At 39.3% G+C, this 23727-nt stretch overlaps 1 protein-coding gene across 2 annotated transcripts in view; it reads right to left on the reverse strand.

The window, feature by feature from the left end:
- Positions 1-925: 925 nt before the first annotated feature.
- grm5b (glutamate receptor, metabotropic 5b) overlaps positions 926-23727 on the reverse strand; it is a 94133-nt gene continuing 71331 nt past the window's right edge. For both annotated transcript variants that reach the window (XM_026191512.2, XM_080288600.1), the window contains 10 exons: positions 22379-22503; positions 22118-22286; positions 21692-21818; positions 18765-18882; positions 18480-18666; positions 18147-18305; positions 17337-17462; positions 16444-16626; positions 15706-15872; positions 926-10109 (listed from right to left, as the gene is read on the reverse strand). In XM_026191512.2, coding sequence (XP_026047297.2) covers positions 9020-10109; positions 15706-15872; positions 16444-16626; positions 17337-17462; positions 18147-18305; positions 18480-18666; positions 18765-18882; positions 21692-21818; positions 22118-22286; positions 22379-22503 — 2451 coding nt within the window. In that variant the 3' untranslated portion in view covers positions 926-9019. The remainder of the gene's footprint in view (positions 10110-15705; positions 15873-16443; positions 16627-17336; positions 17463-18146; positions 18306-18479; positions 18667-18764; positions 18883-21691; positions 21819-22117; positions 22287-22378; positions 22504-23727) is intronic.

The following is a 23727-nucleotide window of genomic DNA, read 5'->3' on the forward strand; positions in this document are numbered from 1 at the left end:
AATGAGCAGACAGAATGATAGTCATTTTACAAGTTGGGATGCAATGATCCAATACCGGTGCTCTATTTTCCCCAGATTTAAAAACTACAACCTCACCGAGAGGAACTCATTAGGGACGTTTATGTAAGACTGCATTAGACTTGGGACTGCTGCTGCCTAAAAACTAAGTTGGCAGCCAAGCGTGAGTAAATAATCAGTGACTAAACAACAAAACAAAGACCTTTATTTAATGTTTGTTGACTATGTCACGACTGATATTTGATGTGCTTAACAAAGTCAGAATACCTACTGATATTGCATCATTCTGCTTTTAATCATAATAATATTAATATGTTTCTATTTGTCATAGATTTGCTCCATAATAGTTGCTGGATGCTGAGATTCAGTTTTAGTGCACCTTTCATATTAAAGAAGATTAAACCTGAGGTTATTGCTGTCCTTTTATCCATTTGATCAGATCATTCATTTATTTCATTCATTACTTTTTATTTCATTACTTTGCACATTCACAACAAATCCTGTAAAATCGATGAAACTGCTGTGAGTATTGTAAGTCTATAAACGATATGATTAAACATCCATTTGTGTCCACGTCAACACCTACGGCCAATTTAGAATCTTAAATTAGCCCAGCATGCATGTCTTTGGACTGCGGGAGGAAGCCAAAGCACCTGGAAACAACATGCACACTCATAACATACAGGCACCATGCCGGTGCAAACCTTCTAGACACAAAAAACTATTTGTTGGTATATTACTTTATATTCAAAAACAGGCCTGCTGACTTTTCACTATTTATCTTGCAGTGACCCCTTTAATTAAAAGTAATTATTTCACTTAATGCACAACTATTTTTTTTCATATTATATGTACAAACTGTAAATCCAAAATAATATATGTAAAAAAATGTCAAGATACAAGGAAGTCAGTCATATTTTTTAATAACAATTTCAATATTGATTCAAAGGTACTTTGTAGTACACTTACACAATGATTATCAATGGCATAAAAAGAAAGACTTTTTGTCATTTTTTCCCCCCCACACAAACCACACAACCCTTCTCCTCTTGGACTCCACAGCACTGCTGCATGGTGGTCACATTTTCTGAAAGGTACCAAAATACATGTGTTATAGCCCAGTGAAAAAACCAAACAAACCATATGTGACCCATATGTGCAAGTTAAATACTGCTCTGTGCATTTTTTCCATGTTGAACTGGCTACTCAGGCTGTCTCTTGGTGCCCAGCTGGTGGGCGTTTGACTACAGTGAGTCAAACTGGTGACTTTTAAAAATCGACCAGTTAATGCCAAAGTACTGTGGCAGCACAGTGTTTCTGCCGAGAGGAGATATGCACAACAAAAACGTGAATTTGTACGTTCCATCATCACCCGACGCAGTTACAAAAGTAAAGAGATATTTTTCTGGTATGTCGATGTGCAGCGAGTTTACAGCTGCCTTGTGTTGACCTAACTGCTAGAGCTCACGTTGCTTCCCGGAAGCACAGGCTTCAATGCTTGTGATTGTTCGGTGATCCCTTTAATGCATCTGCACTTCCTGCCTGTCAACTCATCTTTGTTCATCAGCTTTTCCCACTTATGGCACCAAGGAGAAAAAAAAAGTAAGCAGAGCAAAACGGCAGTGAAAAATTGGAGGCATAGGACGATGCATGCGCTCTTAAAACACAGATCACCTATAATGTGAACATATTTCTGAGGAGGTGTGTCCAGATTTGTGCCAAATTTAAGCGGTTTTGAAATGGAACTTACTGGCTAATGATTCGATCATACAATGTTAACTGTGCTTTTTATTGCTCAAAAACAACAACAAAATTCATCCACACTGGATGTCAATTTGAAGCCTCTCTCCCCCTGGCTATTCTTAAAAAAAAAAGAAAAAGACCTCCCTTATTGTTTGTTTTTTGCTATACCCTTTAACGAAAAATCTTTTGTTTTATTAAAAAAAAAAACAAAACAAGAAACAACTGATTAACACTCCCACTCTCCTTGTTCTTTTTTTCTATTCCCCAGTGGTGAAAGATCAGCCCAGAGAAAGGCCTTCATGAGAGTAATCGTGAGCCCGATTGGAAGAAGACATAAAGATGAATTAATTGGGAGATGAGAAAAACTCCGCTTTGGCTAAATCTGTTCCAGGTCTTCTGGGATCCTTTAAAAAGCCTATGAACAAAGCTCCAGTGTCAGCAACAAACAAGTGTGGAATCCAGTCCCACAGACCTTTGTGTTTGTTGCGTCTGAGGCTGGGCTAAAACTAATTGAGTAATAAAATCTGCCGTAAGCAGACACGAACAAACTCCTCACATCACTTCTCGCTAACCCACAACAAAGCCACTGAGAAACAAACTGTATTTTCCAAACAGCCTGAACCACATATTCTTATATTTGACACTTTACACAACTGAATGAAAATAATAATAATGATAGTCAACCATCCAAAGATAAAACCATCTTTCATTACATACATAGCATTGAATTACATTCTAGAGTTCTTAACATCACGAGTTAAATGAAAACAAAACAGCAAAAATAAAGTCACACTTAAAAGTTTTCCACTAACAATCGAATCCACATGGGAGGATAAACACTGCCATTTTCCATTAGGAAATGATCAGTTTGATCCACTGTTATCATATCAAGATATTGGCACAGGTACACAGCTTATGAAAACTTTTCTTGCTGTTTTTTTCCAATAACAGATTTAACTGTGGTTCAGTCAGATTTTTCTCAGTGTTTGTCCACCCATTCAAAAAAATACAATGAGAAAAAGTTGGCACTGAGTGGAGAAGCTCGAATGAATAGTGCTGTGAGGAACCTGGGGTTACATTGCAACTGAAGCTGAACTTTTCCTTCATATATTGTTAATAAATAAGAAAACTCATTTACATCCATCATAAATCTTAATTTTAGTAGCTATGTTTTCGTCTTGAGTACCTAAAAACCTCTCAGTATATATAGAAAAAATATATTTGGTTCTACATACTCAGTACAGATAAATCGGCTCCTTCTGTTTAATTAGATTTATAATAACCCATCATCTTTCTTTATCAAAATGAAGCTTAAAGTAGACTGCTCCAATGAGCTTGGCTGAATAACGATTTTGATAAATCTGGGATGTAAAGAGACTGGATGATGATGAACACAGGCCCTTCATCTATATGCAGATGAGCTTCCTTTGTCAATAAATGAAATGTATTTTTCTTGCTCAGAATATCAGACTCAGTGTTCCAGAAAAACACAAAATGTTTATACTGGCTTACAAGCTTGTAAAAAGTCACTACAACAGATCAGTCAGCAATCAGACACCAACGCCTCAACTATCTCAAGTGAGCAGTAAAAATGTAAACGTCACTTCTGCAGGCAACATTCATCCTATTTATGTCACGAACGCTCTAGTGTCACACACTCTACTGCAAATAGAACCTCATCAGAATTTGAAGCAGGGGCATTAACAAGGATTTTACTTGTGTTTTCATGTCCACTGCGGTGATCCAAGCTTAGATTGACACAAATGAGGAATATAAAAAACACAATAATTACAGAGGAAGTCACCGTCACATGGTGTGCTGTTCAGAGCTTGGTTTAATTCTCTGGGTGTAAAGAAGTATATTTCATAAATTCCGCAGCCTCCTGCTCTGTATGTGAAACGTTAATGCTCTAAAAACAACACTGACCTGGTTAAAAATGTATTTCACTTCCTTACAAATCTTTAAGCCACATAAATAAATACTCAAACTTCTCTTTCATTTCTTATCAGTATAATATTACAACCTAACCTCTTAGTATGAATTATTCCTCTATACTCGGAACAACATTACCACACTGACTACCTAAATACCAAAATATCAAAATGCACATCCTCCAGTAAAAAAAAAACCAAAAAAAGACAAACAAACAAAAGCAACATGAGACCAGCAGCTTCAGACAAACATACAAAAATACAGTCACTGATTTTTAAGACATCTAATTTACCACCTTCAGCGCTTCGGTTTTCAGTAAGCCGATTGCAGCAAAAGTAGTTTCATGAAACGCTTCCAAAAAGCCAACATTCAGGATGCTGATATTCATCTTGTAATGTTTTGTACAGCACAGTTTAGAGTCTAAATGCTGTTATTTTATCCTGAAAATGCAATCTAGCTTTCAACTCAGTTGGTCGATCATTCAGTCATATTGAGGAATGTTTCTTTTTTGCAACACTACTGCAGGCCTGAGAATTATCTTGAAATAATCAGTATCAATTTCTATCTCTGACTTCCAATAAGAAAGCTAAAATAAAGAGCAGATAGAACTACTTATAACTATATAACTGCTTGTGAGAAAAAGAGAAGAGGGCTTCGTTGCTCTCTGCCTCGAAAGATTTCACCAACACTTTTAAGAGTTAAATTATTTATAACATCCACTAAACTGCACTCAGACTGGTGGTCATCACGATACAATATAAGTGCTATAGTGACAAAGCAAACCTCTCTGGACATGCCCTGTCAGAGTACACAACCAAAAGTCTGTGTGGTGTTTACATAGTAAACATTACTCATTTTTTTCCCCCTGTTACCAAATTAAATAAAATTGCTAGCAAGGCAGTGAGAGAGGCTGCTCCGCCACACAGCACTCCCAGTCAAACTCATCCCTAATGGAGAAATAATGCTTTTTCTCATGCCTCCCTCTGCAAGAGTCAGTGGTGAGGGTCAGCTTAAATGCACCACTCCTGGACCTCAGAGTGAAAACCTTATTCTGTTCAGTAGCAATTCAGTAGAGTAGCAAACGTTTAAAATTGAGGCTTTCCTCACATTATGATCAACAGAGGAAAATAAGCATCGCAGGAGATTATTATATATATTTATATCTGGCTCTAAATCAGCATATATGGGTTGAGAAGCAACAGGAATCGTCCTGATAACAGGTCGACTGATTTTATATTTTCATCCAAAAGGTATGAAAAATGACTGTGTGTCATTTTGATCGGCAGCTGACCGCATCTGGATTAAAAGATATTTTTAAGCGCAGGGATTATCAGTCCAATTCTATAAAGTGCATTTATCAGACTTAGTCGACACATTTTGCGGGGACATCAACAGGAAATCAAGATTTTGCTGAACATGGTCATCACCATTATCAAGAGAACAATCATTAACGGAGTTCATGCTAGATTATTGTGAGCCATCATGTTTGGGATTCAGGAGGCAGGATCGGGTCTGGTTTTCTGTTGCTTGCTCTGCATTTGTTGTGAATTAGAGTTCCCCAATTTCACCTGGAAAAAAAATCCCATGATGCTAACTTTTCCTACTGTGTAATAATTACAACATACTCTTAAAACCTACGTCTGTAGATTTAAGGTGATGTCACAGAACTTAAAGAGAATAAGATAGCAACTGATGCAAGCACTGATCCTGTCTTTTCTGCAGGGGTAGCTCTTATGCCTTTTTCAAGGGGGGTGGATAACACGCAGTTGAAGTGCTGAAGCAAGCTCCGTGTTACTCTATCGCCGCATTATACGGCATATTAATGGGCTCCTCCCAAATAATAGCTCAACAATAGGGCAGGTTAATTTTTAACAACAGGTCAGGACACAGATTATTAAAATTAAATGAGTAGTTGTAGCAGTAGTGATGCAGCAGTTTCAGAAGAAGAGGGGCGAATTTTGTCTGACGTTATATTCAGAAGATCTTAGATGATTTATTCTTTCTCATATACAAAAACCTCTGAGCAATAATCTGAGATTGTTGTTGTGTGCATGTGTGTATTTTTCCATTTGGGAACCAAAGAAAAAAATATTTTCTTGTTTTGACTTGGATGCATACCACTAAGGAGACACGACATCAGGTTTATGACTTAATAAACCTGTTCACCCCACACAAAAAGCAGCAAAAAAGTACAACAAATGATGGCACCAACAGTTAATGTCCTTACCGATTTAAATCTGCAGCCATGTCTTAAACAAACTGTACTCTAAACTGAGTAAGTAACACTGCAAAAATAGGAAATTATCCCCCATTTGTTGATTATTTGAAATCAACAAATGTCCTAATTTCATTCAATATAGATTACAAAATGCAAAGAAAATTTTCAACTAATCTCTCCACCCTCCTCCTGGTTCAATTGTCCTCCACAGAGTAAAGAATGATGAAAAAGAACCAGAAAACAGTGTTTTGATTTGATTTAACATGTGCACCTTGTGTACAGATGGATAATATTGCTTTTACACTGGAAAATGTGGAGTATTTATATAGAAAATATCCAAAACAATATAAATAGTTTTACATTTAAATCTTTTTTTAAGAAACCACGTATTTACCCACAACTGAGTAAGCTAGACCCTTCCTAACCCCTTTGGCACAATAGTCATATTAATATTATTATATTGTATGTATACAAGACATCTGAATAGGAATGGTCACTCACACATTCAGAGTAGTAACACAGTTTCTGTAGTCGTAACACATATTGGTACTGTATGTTATAAGATAGCTCAAAAAGATCTTTTTTCTTTTTCTTTTTTAACATTTGCTGATATGTAAATAAACGTACTTTCATCTGAAACAAAACAGAACTGTCATTGCATGCCCTTAGTATTTACAGAGTCATTTTGTCTGAGTTTGTTCTTGCTGGCTACTGTAGAGCACAAATTCGTAAGTAAACTCAAAAAGGAGGAACCAGACTGCGGACTATCATGATGGACAACAATGCAGCACTGATTTTTGGTGTGTTGTGTTTATCAACGGTCCAATTAGTAATCGCTTTAATGGTATGTGCACACTGTATACACGCCACATGAAGATAAAATGTATTTAAAAAACTGCTCGTGTTGTGTATGAAAACCTCCTGGTTTTAATTTTTTTTTGTATTTGTGTTTTTTGCTTTGCTTTGCAACAACTGATTTTCTCGGTTGAAGGAGCTGAAACAAAGCCAAGGCCTTGTTTCTCAAAAGCATCTTAGTAAATATATTCAGTGGCACATTTTTCCTCCAGGTACAGGCGTTGGCACATATATAAGAACACTCTATTTAAAGGCATACCCAAAATCTTAAAAAGCCAAATCTAATCTCCTACAAATATATGAACTACCGTTGCCAAACACTTTGAGTTCACTCACATTTTCCTCAGTCTAGGATATATGGCATGAAGCCAGACTCTAAAGACTAAACCGATGGACTTAAATTCTTACTGAAGTGAGAATACTGACGGCATGAAGCTACAGGCGGTAAAGAAACAACTAGCCTTATTGTCTTGGTCTTAATTCAATAATTAAAATGTCAAATCTCAAAAACACATTGCTATTTCGTAGGGGATCATTTGCATCTTGCTTCTATTTAACCATGACTTCCTGAAGTATTGTCATCACCACACGGTTGCCAGGCAACTAACAGAGACTTCCTACATTTACCTGACAGATAAAGCATGAGAGTGGTATCGATTGCCTGCTCTTGTAACCGCAGCCAATTTTCCACAATAAGGAAGTATTCCTTTAAGTCAATACTACTTGAGGTCTGGGTAATTTTCAAGTCTGTGTTTTCCTGGATCTGCATCACTGACATTTTTATTTGGCTATACTGGATGTCAGTCATCATCAACAGTCAACCAGTATGGTCTTGTGAGACTAACAGTAATGTGGCAGCAGTGTATTAAGTAAACCTAACATTTAAAAAAATCTACCTAATGCTCAATTTTTGTGAACATCTTTGGTTGTTCTGCCACCTTTGTTTAAAAAATAAAATAAAAATCATAGCACCTGAGCAACAGATGGACCTCATAGTGGCTGAGGAGGACGCTCCCCAGCTTGAATCTATCAATTTGCACCCACTGACATTATAGATTGCCGTGATTTCAATTAAACGCATTCAGAGCACTGTCTGTGATGAAACAGGACGACTGTGTCTTGCTGACATATTGTATAGAGAAAATGTCATGACTGGGATCCAGCTAAGCCTCGCAAAATGCAGTGTTAAATGTCACACATCAACATTCAGCTTTGAGATCAGACGTCTGCCAATGATCCACCTGAATCTCATTTAATGACTAAGATGTTTATGGTAAAACAAGGCCTGGTCTTTTCAGTCCCTCTGTCGTCCTCTTTCTCAAGTCACACACAGAAAGCTACAAAAGGTTTGGTCCCAACAGCTTCAGGAGTCATGTAGAAAACATACATTCAAACTTCTGAAGAAAACTCATTGGAAGAGTAGAAAATACTGAAATGATCGCAGGATAAAAGAAAGCCGTGAGACAGAAAGGGACCAGGGACATAAATAGCTTAGATTGGGAAGCTGAATAAATGAAAAGGTGGTTCTTAACATAGTGCCTGTATATGTTAACACTGTTGATGCAATGCACTTTGTCAGAAGCGTGTTGGATTTAATAATCAAAGAAAAATCTGTAACCTCATACATATTTACAGTGTTTCCCTTACATTGTATTTGTATCAGTGTGCCCACAGTTGTGTTTGTCAATGTGCACCTGTGTAAATGTGCCTACGAGCCAATGTATGTGCCCTTGATAGCCTCTGACGATTCTTATAGGCTGAAGGAGTCTTTATTCATCAATACTGTTTGCTGTCATGTTGCCATCACATCTGATTAACTAAGATACAGTAAAAATACACTCACATTACCCCGCACACACGCACAGACACACACACACACACACACATCCACAGTCTCTAATTAGTTGATAGCCAAGTTACCTTAAGGCCACTACCCTAACTTCAATGATGAGTAGCCTCAGACCCTCACAAATGATCCCTGGCCTTACTGGTGCCAAAACACTTCAAAGTTATAGTGGCCAATTTTGCAGTTTTCCATCCACATTCGTGAGAAACGGCAAGAAAATACAACATGGGCAAGTTTCTTAGACTCGCAACTCACTGCAAACATGTAAACACAAACACAGTTTGGTGTCTTCACCAAACTTGTCCTACATTTGTCGGGCAAATGGATTTGTCTACCCATTATCTCTTCTGTTTACAAGCTGTGTTGTTTTTGAGTGCTTTTCTTCATTTCTGTGATTCATCTCTGCCTCACAGTGAGGATGAACTCTGGCTGTAGTTTCTGAGTGTCAGTCTGGTGTATCTGGGCGAAGGGGGTGAGGGGGGAGGGTGGGACGGGACTGGAGGGAGACAAAGACCTGTCTCAGAGACAGGTGAGCCACTGCTGGAAGCCAGAGAGTCACGGAAGGGTGACGGAGGAGTCAAAGCGATTAGCTCCTCCTCCAACTCTGCCCTCCTCAGAGGGGAGTCGGTGAGGCAGGTGAGCCGACCCCCTCGCATGGGGGAGCGGGACGGGGAGGCCTGGGAGGCCTGGGAGTGAGGGGGTGGCAGGGGGTAAGGTGAATGAGGCATAGAGTGAATGGGACAGCCACCCCGGCCTCCAAAGCTTGATTCAACAGGAGGAAGCGGCTGGACATCAGCGTAGGTGGTGAGGGTCGGGGGCATCTGGAGTTCACGGGGTAACAGATAGGGGTCGGCGGGATGAGGAGATGGAGGTGTGTGTTTCTGCATGTGTGAGTGTGATGGGGAGGACGAGAGCATCATACTGTTGAGCTCCGTTATGTTGGCAGTGAAGCGGTTAACCACACAGCTGATCTGATCCATCAGTGAACTCTGGGGCTCCCCTGGGCGATCGTCCACAATAACCAATCTACCGTCACTCCCTGTAACAATAGAGCCGCTGCTGGGAGGACCGCAACTGCTGCCGCTGCCGGCGCTGCAGATGCTGCTCGGATACTTTGGAATACTGCCCATCTGAGGCTCCTCTCCCGAACTCGCTCCTATTCTCTGGCTGACTGTGCTGATCGGTGAAGGCGTCTGTGGCCGGTATGTGATCGAGTAGCGCTCCTCTGCTTCTGAGAGCTCATACAGGGTCTTGTCGGTGACATTGTCAGGATGAGTGGGGAGAGAGGCCATGGACGGGAGTGAGGGCAGAGGGACATGTGGTGGCAGGTCAGCCCCACTGCAGTAATGTTCCTCAGGGGTTTTGGAGAAAGGCTTAATAACAGCAGTCTGATTGTTCTCTTTCTTCTTGATGTGGAATGACAGACGCTGCCACAGGTGGTTCCCACGTGAACTGCTGCGCTCTGTCTGTGCCCACGACACTGATTTACCATTGGAGCTACAGAAAAGGATGAAAAAGAGACAAGAGAGTGATGGGGAAAGATTTCATTTATTTTGTGCATGCACCAAGTTTGACAGAAGGCTGTCTAAAGGATTACAAACATTTCTCTTACTTCTTTGAACTGAAGACACATTTTTCTGGCATTAATAATAAGTATTGTTTTAATATTCTACTCAGAGGATTTGCTTGTGGTTCTGTTATTACTGTATGGCACACAACACTGTATATCATTCCAAACCCAAGATAGTACTGCTAAATAAATTTTTACATTTGTTTATCCTACAGTTCGACTCATTATGCTGCTCATTAATATTTTAAGTCTTTCTTGTTAACAGTCATGTGAAAAAGAAAGGTAGAGATCTTGTATGAAACTAAGTACACCCTTACTGCTTCCACAGGAACTAAGATGATAAGTAGCAGCGAGGTGTTGCTAATCAAATCCACTTGATTAACTGATCATTAACCATTGTGAACAATTCTTTTAAAACAGAAGTCTTGGCAGCACATTGCCAAGGAGGAAAATATCATCAACAATGCTCTTAGTTGTACATTTGTTGGTGCCCTTCAATCTGGGATGGTAAAGAGACCATTCTCAAACAATTTAAAGTCCTCCACAGTGAAGAAGAACTAACAGACATTCAAAACAATTGTCAGTCTTCCCAGGAATAAATGCCCTGGCGAGGTGAATATGTGCCAAAACCCAAGAGCTACATCTCAGACTCTAACATTTAACATGTTAATTGAGGCCTTTAAAGTTAATCACACCGCAAGTAGAAACAGACTGAACAAGTATAGCTTGTTTGGAAGGGTTTGCCAAGAGAAAGCCCCTTCTCTAAAAACAACATAGAAGCACAACTTTACAAACTTGCATCTGAACAAATCACAAGACGATCTGAGAAAACTCATATAGAAATTTGTGAAAGAAAGTGATTGAATCATACAGTGCATTTAGTACTTCACAGGACTGTTTCTTTATCACATGTCTGTGTTGATTAGTACTGTTAGTTAATACTATATATAAAAACGTATCCAAATGGAGCCTTTACTCGGACAAAGAAACCAGTTTGACTTTATAAGCGTAGTAATTTAAAGCTTATAAAATCAGTAGCTTGTTCTTCAGTGTTCTGTCAGGTTCTTTCATCCTGCTTTTATTTCTTCCTCCAGCTTACTTTTCTCCCCGCTTCACATCAGTCACAGCGCTTCCACCCTCTTACCACCACCTCCATCCCTTTGTCAGGTTAATTAGTGTGATTAATCTAAAGTTGAACTCCTGATTAAAAGTCACACCGCCATGGCTGGGAGTGAAACGAACTGAAATCACTCTGGAGACACACAAACCCACACACAGGCTGTGATGCTTACACTCACATACACACACACACACACACACACACACACACACACACACACACACACACACACACACACACACGCACACAAACCATACGCCATGCATGTTGATTGAGCAAACCTGACAAAGCCAAGAAAGAGTTGATTATCTTATCTTAAATTTGATCCTATTAGAAATAGGGGTTTTGGAAGGCTTCTTGAGGGGCTACGGTTCTACCAGAGCCATTACAAGAAGAGAGAAACCACTTTAAGAATCATAAACAGAAGTTACTAAAACAATATAGAAGTATGAGCCATCCATGCCACCAAAAGGACAAATATTTGCTTTGAAACTAGTGGAGCATCATCAGTGGTGATGTTGCACTGAAGCAAGTAAGGTTTGCAGCTCCACTGGAATTTGCAAATCAATTATGATCAATACCTACACCCTTACAGGTTTGTTCACACACTTACTCACACATTTGTCTAAAAGTGTGATCATCTATCATTAACCCTTTACTTTGCACTCACTGAAATATTAGGAAATCTAAATTCAAAAACCCTACAATGTTTTTTTAATTACTTTTGCATGTCATTTGTGTGATTATGGCGCAGATCAAGTTGTTACATATGAATTCTGATCTGTTACAGTTTTTTACAGATGCTAGGACACATTTCCCAATACTTAGGTCACTTTTGCAAAACACTTCACACAATCCTCCTAACTGACCGTCAGCTTGGCAAAGCAGTTCATTTCACATTCAAAATGCACTACAACTACCAAAACACTTCATTCAGGTCTCAAATAAACTCATTCTTCCAGAACACTAGCAAAGGTTGACAGCCGACAAACACACTTTGTCACCCACAAAACAATGACCTAAAAAACACTAACAACATGTAGCATTACACAGTGTTTTCTTGTGTAAAACAAGGACACATCTCTGTTTATAATTTCAATATATGTTACTGGAATGAATCAGACATCATGCAGAATTCGTTACAGTTTTTTCTGAATGCTTAAACCCTAACTGTGATTCCTGTAGCACAATCTCTAAAACTATTCAGACTTATAGCAAAACCACTCACTGAGTTTGCAAAACTAAAAGCACAAAAACTGCTTTGCACTCAGTTTGCAATTTTGTAACACACACTTTGCAAAACTGTAGGCACAATTCACTGCACAACACTCAATTACCAAATTTCCAACACACTCCTAGCAAAAGTATACACATGTATGGCTATCATTAACACTAATTTGCCAACTGTCTGGCACACTTTCACATGTGAAAACTTTTTTAGATAATTAGTTCACTTTGCAATCAGCCTAAGCACTATAATACAGGTAAGCTGTGTGTGCGGAGTACAATGGAGGGAGCAGAAAGAGTGAGAAGTAGAGGAGGCCGAGGAAGAGAACGTGGAGGTGAAGAAGTAGGATGAAGAGGACGACAAGGACAAGGAGGAGCAAGAGGAAGACGAGGAGGGGGGAGAGGAAGATGAGGAGGGGGGAGAGGAAGGGTAGGAAGAGTAAGAAATAGAATTGCTGATGACATCAGAGCTACAATAGTGGACCATGTAATCAACCGTGGAATGACCCTGAGGGTAGCTGGCCAACGGGTCCAGCCTAACTCGAGCCGCTACACTGTAGCAAGTATCATAAGGACTTGAAATGAGAATCGGTTAGTACAGTCACTTTGCACAAAGATTTGTAGCACTGCCATATGCCAATGAGAAACACACCAATACCATTGATGTAAAAATACTGAAATTGTTACTTTACAGAATTGCTAGATGACCAGATGCTGGGGGCAGAGGAAGCATGTTCACTGCAGACCAAGTAACCCATATAGTCATTATGGCGATTGCAAATTATCCTATACTTGGAAATAAACACTTGTGTTTGTTTTGATGTGTTTCAAGTACACCAGTACTTGAAGTTTGGATCCCTCTATGCTTATGGATCTATGACAGAAGTATGAGCTCAAACTGACATAGCCTACCTTGTGCACAGAGAAAGCAAAAGCCAGATGTGTTTTGTATTCATACCATCAGTGTGCAGTTGGCGCATTGTGTGCTTAGGAGATGATGGCTTGTGTGTACTGTTTGATACGGAAACACCATTTTTACGAAGGTGTGAAGAGTTAATCCAGCTGTGTTTGCTTTTGCAAGAGAACTACAATGTTTTGATTATTGGGTGACAGGTTTTCTTATTTGTGTGAAGAGTTTTGCAAAATTAGCCAATAGTTACAAAAAATGTGCTTAAGCAATCAGAAAAAACTGTAAACTGCATTTTTAGATTTAAAATATGTTTCAATAAAATATTGCTGTCTTTTCAAGTTTTGCATTGTGTTATTGTTTTGGCCATAAGTTTAACAGTTTTGAAAACAGTATGTAAGCACATGCAAAATGTCCTGTCCGTACAAAGATTTTTGGCAGTTGTTGTGTCTGAGTGAGAAAATAATTCATGAAATTTGAGAGATGTAGTCATTGGATGCATTTTGTGCCAAAACAATGATAACTGGTCCTCAGTTTAGCCCACATAGACTTCTGTTGTGCTCACTGTGTGAGGAGTTTTGCAAACGTGACCTAAGTATTGAGAAATGTGTCCTAGTGTCTGTAAAAAACTGTAAAGGCTGGACAGAAGTTACGAAAGATAAGAAATTTCACAGAATTAAGGTAATTTAGATTTTATTTAAATCTAAATTACAGATTGAGAGCAAACATCAACTTTTATCTGAAACTGACTTTTTTGTTTTTATGAAGGAATCAGCTTGTTGATGAGAGCTGGGTCTCACACTACTACCCACAGAGGTAACAGCAGTTTATATTGGAATAGTCCATTGTGTCCAAGCCTCCAAAGAAAGGGCACAAGATAAAGACCACATCCTAGAATGTACTCATCTTCTTTTTGTTGGATAATCACCTTGAATTTGACTACAGTCACTTTCACCACACATATTACTACTGTGATATCTGTGGGCATCTGAGGAAGAACATTTGGCACATAACACCACAAGCCATCATGCACCTGCTCTCAGTGCAATGAACAAGGCAGGAATAGTTTGACCACACAACACACTTGCTGCTTGCCACTGCCAGATTTGGCTCCCTGTGATGTAAGGGAGCCAATTTTTAAAATGAGACGAGCAAAATTCAAATCACATTTGTTTCTTACTTTTAATGTTTGGTTTCCAAACTTTAAACCTTTCACTGAAGATTTCAGGTTTATCACTATTTATCAGAACCCACTGAAAAGATTCCAGGTAGAACATTTATAAAAGTTTCCACCAGAAAACAAAACTGATTCATGTATGGGGACAAGTCGATGAACCCTGTTAAGGTCTGTTTACTCCCTTAATTTCTGAGAATGTCCTGAAGGTAAATCCAGTATTTTTCCACAGTTCAGACATCAGTCAAACATGTCTTTTCTGTTTCCTCGGGTTTGCTGGACTCATGTCTGTATGTGTCTGTTCAGTTTACACAATGACAGCACCTCAAAGGCAACAGTTTCCAGCCCTGCACTGAAGAGACAGACAGCCCTCTGCCAATTATCACCGCCCACAGAGGATGACAGGACCATAAGAGAAAAGGGGAAGAGCAAAGTAAAGCGAATGAAGAAGGAAACACTTGTGACATTTCATATAAGAGTGTGATTGAAATCTTGCTTGCCAAGCGGGGTGTGCTGGAGGAACCTGCTGACAAACAAAAATATTCCTTGTCTATTTTTTCTCCCCTTTTCATTTCGGGCAAGTGGCTTTGCGTCACTCCCTTTGTGTCTTTTGATCGGTTCCTTGTCACTGTAGATGACTTGTGGATGGCCTTAAGCAGGGTGTGAAAGCTATTATGTCTCTTTGATCAAACTACTCCTTTACCCTTTTCTTTTCTTCTTTTCTTATCACTTCCCCTCTTCATCTCTCTTTCTCTCTCTATGCATCTTCTTCTCCATTTATAATTCTCTTTTTAGTATTTTCCTTAACCCTTCTTCAGTTCATTCCAATCTCTTCCTTTGCTGCATCTCCATTAGGCAATTGTCTGCAGTTCATGTCAGGGTCAGAAGAACAGTCAGGCAGACTCGATGGAGTTCAGAGAATCAATCTCTTAGAGAGCTTAAACACACCGACACACACGTACATGCACACACCATAAATAGTCTCAGAGTGCGCTATTGGAGAAATGGTGCCTTGGAATATAACGGAAGAGCAACCCGGCATTAACCTGGTCAACAAGTCTCTTGGGTACACACAATCCACACACGCAGAAATACCTGAGTGTCTCTCCAGTGGAGCCTCTCCGTTTCCACAGGTTAACCAGACTGGAGGAGCGGCTGGCAGCTGAGGATGATTTGCCATCGCCCACATGCATGCGCACCACCGTGCTAGTGGTGAAGGCACTACGCACATTACGCTCTGGTTTAGCCAGAATGATGTACACCTGATGGAAACGGTTAGATATGAACAGTGACTACTTGTTGTCATTTACTGCAAAGATTAACGGCACTATGCAAATTTCTGGAGAGACTTTGATTGCGTTGGCTACACAAATTGGTCTTTTAATCTTTTTTTTTAGAATAATAATCAAGCCTCTCATGACTCACCTTAATATTCTAAACATATTATAAAAAGAAAATTCTCAAAAGAAGCTTCTGCTAAGTATTTTTGATTGACTGAATTTCTTGTTTAGGCTTTTTTTTTTTTTTTTTACTGTAGTGACACTGTACGAGAAAATCTAGATCCTGATATTACAAGTGCTGAAACATCTGTGATTAAAATATCAAAAGAGATGTTCTCTTGAATCTTAGCATTTATCTATTCAAATATTTGACTCAAATTCTTACAACTGGTGGGGAACTACAGTGAGCTCTGTTGCAATGGTCATTTGAAGCTTAATGTAGTTTATGCACAGATTTAGATAACAACTATAGTCGGATTCAGGTAATATTCATAAAAACAACAGACAAGCAATCAGAATGAAATAAAAAGCAATTTAAGCAAAGCAACCTTACCTTGGGTACAAACATGCAGCACAGAGCCACAGTGGCACTCAGGCTGACACTGAAGCACATGGTGATAATTTTGTAGTTAGAGCCAAAGTAGATGGGTACAAATGCCAGCCAGATAATACAGGTGGTGTACATTGTAAAGGCAATGTACTTAGCCTCATTGAAATTAGCTGGGACGTTGCGGGTCTTGGAGGGAAAAAGAAAGAGAAGCATAAGTAAACATTCCTTCATTTCCCTTCACAATTGCTGTTGTGCATTTCGCTGTGATCAAGAAAAATAAAGCAAATGTAGACATTCTTTACAGTATATACAGCGATACACACTCTTAACCCCTTACAGTTGTCATTTTATTGCTGGCCACACCGATCTGTGCGAGTGAATTAGGTGAGGCATTTGGCCTGCAAAGTTAAAGTGGTTTACTCAGCTGCTGTGTTTAAAACTCGGTTAATTTATTTGTTTGAAGTGCAGTGCATTTATCTTCTGTCTCTTTTTACAATTCTGCTCTCATACTCCGCAGAAAATGGATGGCCGCTGGTCATGGATAATCACAACATTGACTTTATAATTTGATTGGGGTAACATAATTTCATTTACTGCCGGCAAAAATTTTTAGAGAGGCAAAACCACAGTGGCTTAATCATTTTTTTTCACATTATGTCTGTGTAAACCTCCTCATATGTAGAGACACTCATACAGAGTATCTCTACGGATAACAACACACTGAACTTTTATTGCATGTCAACAGCGTTTAGAGTTCTCTAACTGGCAGCTTTGCCAGTTGTAACAACATGTTTCAGTCGTGTTCGATACTGTGTTATAGAAATAATGCAAAATTGTCACAGGTATTTTTGATATCGAAGTGGTAATGGGAAAAAGTGACAAACACTATCTCGTACCTTGAAGGCATAAAAGGTGCAGCTAAGGATAAGCAGGCCGTTGTATCCCAGCGGGGTAACCACGCCGAGGTTCGTGGTGTTGCAAATGAGGTTGACCTGGCGGATGCTGGGATAGTCGTGGATGACCTGCAGACACCAGAGGAAATGTGACATGCGTGTTATCCAAAGTGTGACAACACTGTTGCTGTCACGTCTTTAATACAAATAAGAATTGACCGTAGTAAGTCAATGGCGGCATGTAAAATTACAGTTATGGAAGTAATTTCACTGACATTTCATGATTATGCTGCCCACTTCTGATGTACAATATTTATTGGTTTATTGAAAATGAATTCAGGCATTTCAGCAGATAAGAACCAAATTTGATGGTAATCAACTTTACAAATTATATGTGCTGTCAGAAAATTTTAAATTGAACAACTACAGACTTACAAGTAGATGTCTCAATATCCAGCTAGGCTACATCCATTTAGGGGTATACACTAACATTTTAAGCTTTGGTCTTGTTTGAATTCTTACTGCCTTTTATCTGCCAATCAAATCAATTATTTATAATCAGTGAAATTTCTGTTGACAATCAAATGTGAAAAACATGTGAAACCGGTGAAGTAGTTTAACACATTTAACAGAACTCAAAATACAAAAATCCAATAAGACACTCTCCTAATTTCTAATAGGGCAAATCTGCAATCTGTTATATTTCAAACTTAACATCCTCTGGTTATTGTTTATTTTGTTTTATTTTATTAATCTTCTGATTTGTCTCCTACTTCTGATGATATTTTTTCTATTAAAACACACAGAGCCTACCTCCGGGGGCTCCATGAGGAAGAGAGCCACAATGATGCCCAGCTGTAGCAGTATGAGGAGGAAGGCAATGATAAGCTGAGCACAGGCAGACATGAAGCGAGGTTTCTTTGTGCAGATCTTCTTCTTGCTTCCTGCCAGGATCCGAGCAATGCGGTTTGTCTGGGGTCAGATTCCAAACATCATCAGGACATATAGTACATACTGAATATGCTGCAATCTGCGTTCTCCGTTCCTACAGAGCACTCACTGTTATTATGCAGGCATATCAATGAAAAACACATTAACTGCACACTTTTCACAACTTGTGGACCCACCATTTCACTCAGGCCTTACCTTGGTGACAAGTGCAGAGTAGCTCATGGCAGGTGACAGGCCTATTCCCAGTCGCTGGAGGTAGCAATGGATGACGTGGGGTTTGGCTATGAGGGTAAAGGTACACAGGTATCCCAAACAGATACCTGCCAGTATTATGTAACACAGTTCCCTACTGGAAGATTTCACGACTGGAGTGTCCCGGAATCTGAATATCCACATTCATAAAGACACACAAGCAAGAATTTAAATAAACAGGAAGGAAAACAATTTCAAAAATCCAATGAAATAAAAGGGATATGTTACCTAATAAAGACTGCAGTGACAAAAAATGTAGCCATTAGACCGAGGCAGGCAAATACCACAGCAGCAATGGGTTCAGGGTCTCCCCATCGAAGGTATTCCACTGGTATTGGGTCACAGCCTGGGGACGTGGGGGACATCAGTTTGTTAATGTATTTTTTCAGAAAAGATCATTCACTGATCATCAGTTTATTTGACATGTGACACACAGGAATATATATGGATAATAAGATTTAGGTAACAATAGCAAACTATTGTTCAGCCTTTACTTTATGCTCATTCTCACACTTTCTTTTTCTTATATCCAGTTTTAACCATTCTGAATAAAATTGGTCTTCGGTTGCTTTCTAAAGGTCCAACAGCTTGCACAGGTCGTGGTTAGAGTTGTACATGTTAGACCTCCAGGCAAGAAACGCTTGCGAGTTATCCGTTGTGCCGAGCTTTGCCTGCAAAGTATGCAACTTTTGTATACAGGTGTGGGTCTGATTTAGTATAAAAAGCATGAGAAGCAAACAGGGAGGAAGGAAGGGGGTTGTTGGTGTAGGTGCCCAAATGAGATGATGACTGTTTAATTACAGTATGAAATCTCTCCACTATTGAACTATGGGACCTTTATTTATCACAAATTACAGTTTTATTTTTTTCCCTTGCACCTCCTTCACTGCTATTTGGAATACTACTTCTAATAATACTTTACAAATACGTCTTTGTACTTCACTTTCCTCTTCTTATCCATCCTCCTGGTCTTTCTTCCTCCTTCCCTGTCATTCACCATTTCTTGTCTGTCTCCTGTTGCTCACCATTTCTTTGTAATAATCCATCCATCACTCTGCCCGCTTCTATTTCCCCGAATATCTTCCTTATCTCTCCTCATCCTCATACCTCCCACCTACTCCTGTAATTCTCTACCTCCATCTCTGTCTTCCTCATAGGCAAGGAGATAAAGTGTCATTAATTAAAGGGACAGTTCTAATTACGAGCCGTCTTAATGCTTGCTGAATTATTGGTCAGTCTAGACATACTTTAGAGGGAAGAAATGCAAATAGTCTCTTTCTAATTCTCTTTCTGCCCCCTGTATATTTTATTTTTTAACCTTTTTTTCTTCCATTTTCTCTGCATGCAAACAGAGAAAAAGATCATTAAAGAAATAACTTAAGAAATCCATAAACTTTGTATTTAACATGGTTAACAAAGTTTATTAAATCAGTAATGAGGTTAGGTCTAAGGGCGTAAACAAAAGCATAAATGGGAGCCAAAGGGCCAGTAAACAAACAGAGAAGCAAAGTCAGGCAGGACTTTCAGACTGAAATGACTGAAAAGCCCAAAGTGAAATATTAATGGAATGAAAACAAATTAAAATCTTTCTGAAATACAATTAAAAATAATTTAATGTATCCGTATCTGTTTCTTTGTCATCTTAAGAATATTTGTGATGTTATGTTTATGCTGTTAAATCTATACCTATACAGCTGTTCCACATAATAAACAAACTCAAAAACAATAACTACAGTACCTGTCTTTTCCAGTCATACAAGCTCAAGACCACCCACTAATGACAACGTGAGGTGGGTGGAAATTTAGCTCCAATTAATCTAGATGCTGGGTGGGAAATCCCAGATCAGTGTTTCTCCTCGTGGGCTTTCTCAGAGCAGTCAGAAAGCATTTGCATAGTCAGCAATTTGATAATTAGTTAGTTCATGGAACCTGCAGGAAATGCTGCAACGCTTGAGTGTAAACCAAACTGGTGCACGAAAGGAAGAGTGACCATTTGAAGTGAGCAGTCACAATAAAGTTTTTCAAACAATCTCAGACTCAGACTGTGGAACTTTACCAATCAGCGAAGAGGCTCAAATCCCATAGCTAATCCTCCCTTTTTCTCCTTCTTTCACTCTCCCTTGCTGCTGCTCATGATGGAGCCTCTATTCATCTCTATCCCACTTTCACCATGACTTTATTTTTTAAGTCTTTTTCCTCTTCCAGTCTTTTCTTGTTTTTGTTCCACTGCTGTCTGAAAAACTATTCCATATCCTTTCAATGGTTTTCACTCCCACTTTGCTTCTGTCCTTGTCAGCTGAGACCTTGCTTTACCTTTTCCCTCTGCTCCTTTACCTTTTCCCCCCTCCCCTTTATATCTTATATATTTTTTTCCCTCAGATTTCTTTTGGCCTCAAGGAGAAAGATCAAAATGTCTGCTGGTGGAACAGGGCAAGCAGTTTGTTTACACCTCATTATTACTGTTCCATATAGCCCCGCAGGGGGACACGCAGCACTTATTGTTGATGAAACGAGACACATGCATGTAGTCACACACTCTGAGCCCACAGTCACGAACACTAACGAACACACGGATAACCCCAATTAAGCCTCCGTTCCTTTATCTTCTTTCTCCAGTGTCAGCTTTCTGCTGATCATTTTCGCACTGATTCACTCCCTGTTTCAGTTTTTAAAGATTCTTCTGTCTCAGACAGAGAAGCTCCCTCTGAATTTTCAGCAGGTCTCAATTCATGTTTTAATCATTGAGCTTGGTGAGGAGCTAGCGTGCAGTATAATGAGAAGCTGAAAGAACAACAAGGCAATATGCAACCTCTTCAAACGCAATGGAGAGGAAAAAATTTTTCATTGCAACTGAAGTGTATTTGCATGGCAAGCCGCTCTCGTTGCAGAATAATTAAAACACGAGTGACCATGTTGGTAACAAATTAACGATATGAGAGAGAGGGAGTGGCTGGGAGGAAACGGGAGTGGAGAAGAAGAAACTAGGAGGAGGGAAGAGGAGGGTATGGTAAATGGATGCCTCTCACTTTCTCTCTCTAGGGTAACTTGTGCAGGATTTCCTGTGCAATGCTAATATGTAATACACACTGACAGGCTGTATTAAGAAAAAAAAAATCCATCATGTGAATATTCTTTATATCTTTTATGATACCGACCTGTGAGGTCATTATTAGGCCAGGAGCCCAGCTCACAGGCTTGGCAGGTGTACTCATCAAACACAAATTCATTTTCTTTGCAGGGGGTGCACGTCCAGCAGCAACTCACTTCACCTTTACGGATCACCTGAAGGAGACAGAATACGCACTCACGCCATAAGCAGAGTTCAAACGAAGCCACTGTATTAATGTGAAGCTTTACTTTCAGTCATGTCACATAAATGATCTGTAGGAGGAGCAAAGAGGTCTGGTATAAAAGTAGAATACAGGCTGAGGTGAAAGAGGTGTAGGCTGGTAACGTAACATGATACAAATCAGTTTGTGATGATAATGAAAATTCCTCAAACACTCATCATACTAATAATTTTATTATTCAGTTATTTTAATCTAATTCCGGGTCTACTGTGTGAAAATTACTCATCTTACCTTAATCTGCCCTTTGTCACAGGGGTCACTGCAGACTGACTTGATCACGCTCTCTTTGCTGGGCCAGATTTCATCATCATCTATTTTTAAGCCTCTGTTGTCCCAACTGCCGACGTTTATGTAGTCATAGTAGTCCTTCCCCATCTTTTTGAAGTTCATTATTTCATACCTGTAAACAAAAGGTGCACATTGAACAACAGTGGGAGGTTGTTTGCACTCCATAGAGATCTATGACGTCTCTGCACAGTTTAAAGCACCTACCTGCCGGGTGAGTCTCCGTTTTCATCAAATAAGATTCCTTCCCCTGACACACCGGTGAAGTTGGTTTTCATCAAAAAGTCCAGAAGTCTAGCCCCATCAATGGGTCGCATGGCATCGCACAGGCCCTTAAAACACATAGATGGTCATGTCGCACCCAGAAAAACAGTTATGACCATCAACTTTAACAACATAAATTTCCATAATTTTATGGAAGTAAATTGTGTACAACTGGCCTTTCAATTAATTATTATTCTCAAAACATGTTCACTGTACTTTGGAAGCAACACAATGTAAAGATAAAATTTAACCAATCAGCTGTTGAGGTGAGTCGGCTCGCCACATTCTAGAAAAAGTGAGGACAGCGTGGCAGTATGGTTTCCTATGCAGTGCCTATTCTATGCAAGCCAAACAGTGCAACATTTTCACAATCATCTCATAAAGTTTAGTTAAAATTAAGCCCATGTTGACATTTTTGCATTAATGAATTTTAAGTCATCCCCACAAAGTATGTAGAGGTGAAGCAGCACCGGCGTTTGGTGCCAAAAATACAGAATCGTGCTGCTCTATACTTAAAATTTAGCATTTTGTTTTCTGAATTTCTAAGTGAATATGAAGTTTGACATATACTATCAGTGTTTGGCATCATTTTAATTTACATTTTCCTGAATAAATGCAAAGTGTTGTCCAAAGTCTATTATATTTCCATGTAAACCTCTTTTTAAAAAAAGTTATTGGGTAGTGATGTAGCTCGCAAATTTGAGCTGCTGTGCCAAATTCTGAAATACTACTGCAGGAGCCTTGGTTCAAGTGTCTCCCTCCCTTCTCTCCTGTCCACTTAGTGTCCTGTCAAAACTAAAGCCTAAAAAGAGCCCCAAAATAAAATCTTACAAAAAGGTCAGCTTTCCTTGTTCGGTTCCTTCCTTTCTTTGAAACATGACAGCTAGAGGCTTGCTCAAGCAAATGCACTTGCATTTTTCACCTTTTATTAGCTGCGCCTCAATTTTCTAGCAAAACATTGCTTACTAAGTAGTGTGCTGAAAGTTGGAATCGTGGCATCAGAACTATGTGATAGCGTCAGACGTCAAACTGTTATTGTAAGCAAAGAAAGACTAAGTGTGCATTAGATTATGGCTAGACCTGAGGTCTGAGAGGGGGTGTATGGCATTTGACTTGTTCAGAGCACAATCAGGACATCATCAGAACATCAGCACAACAAGCTTTGTTTGCTAAGAGATGAAAAAGTAACTTCATCACAGTAACACAGTGCTGTGTGTGGAGATGCAAACAGGAAATAATTAATATATTAATTAATTTTCTTTACCTGTTAGAGTATGGGATGTATTTGCACA

The sequence above is a fragment of the Astatotilapia calliptera genome, chromosome 14 (genome assembly GCF_964374335.1).
Source record: "Astatotilapia calliptera chromosome 14, fAstCal68.1, whole genome shotgun sequence".
Taxonomy (NCBI): domain Eukaryota; kingdom Metazoa; phylum Chordata; class Actinopteri; order Cichliformes; family Cichlidae; genus Astatotilapia; species Astatotilapia calliptera.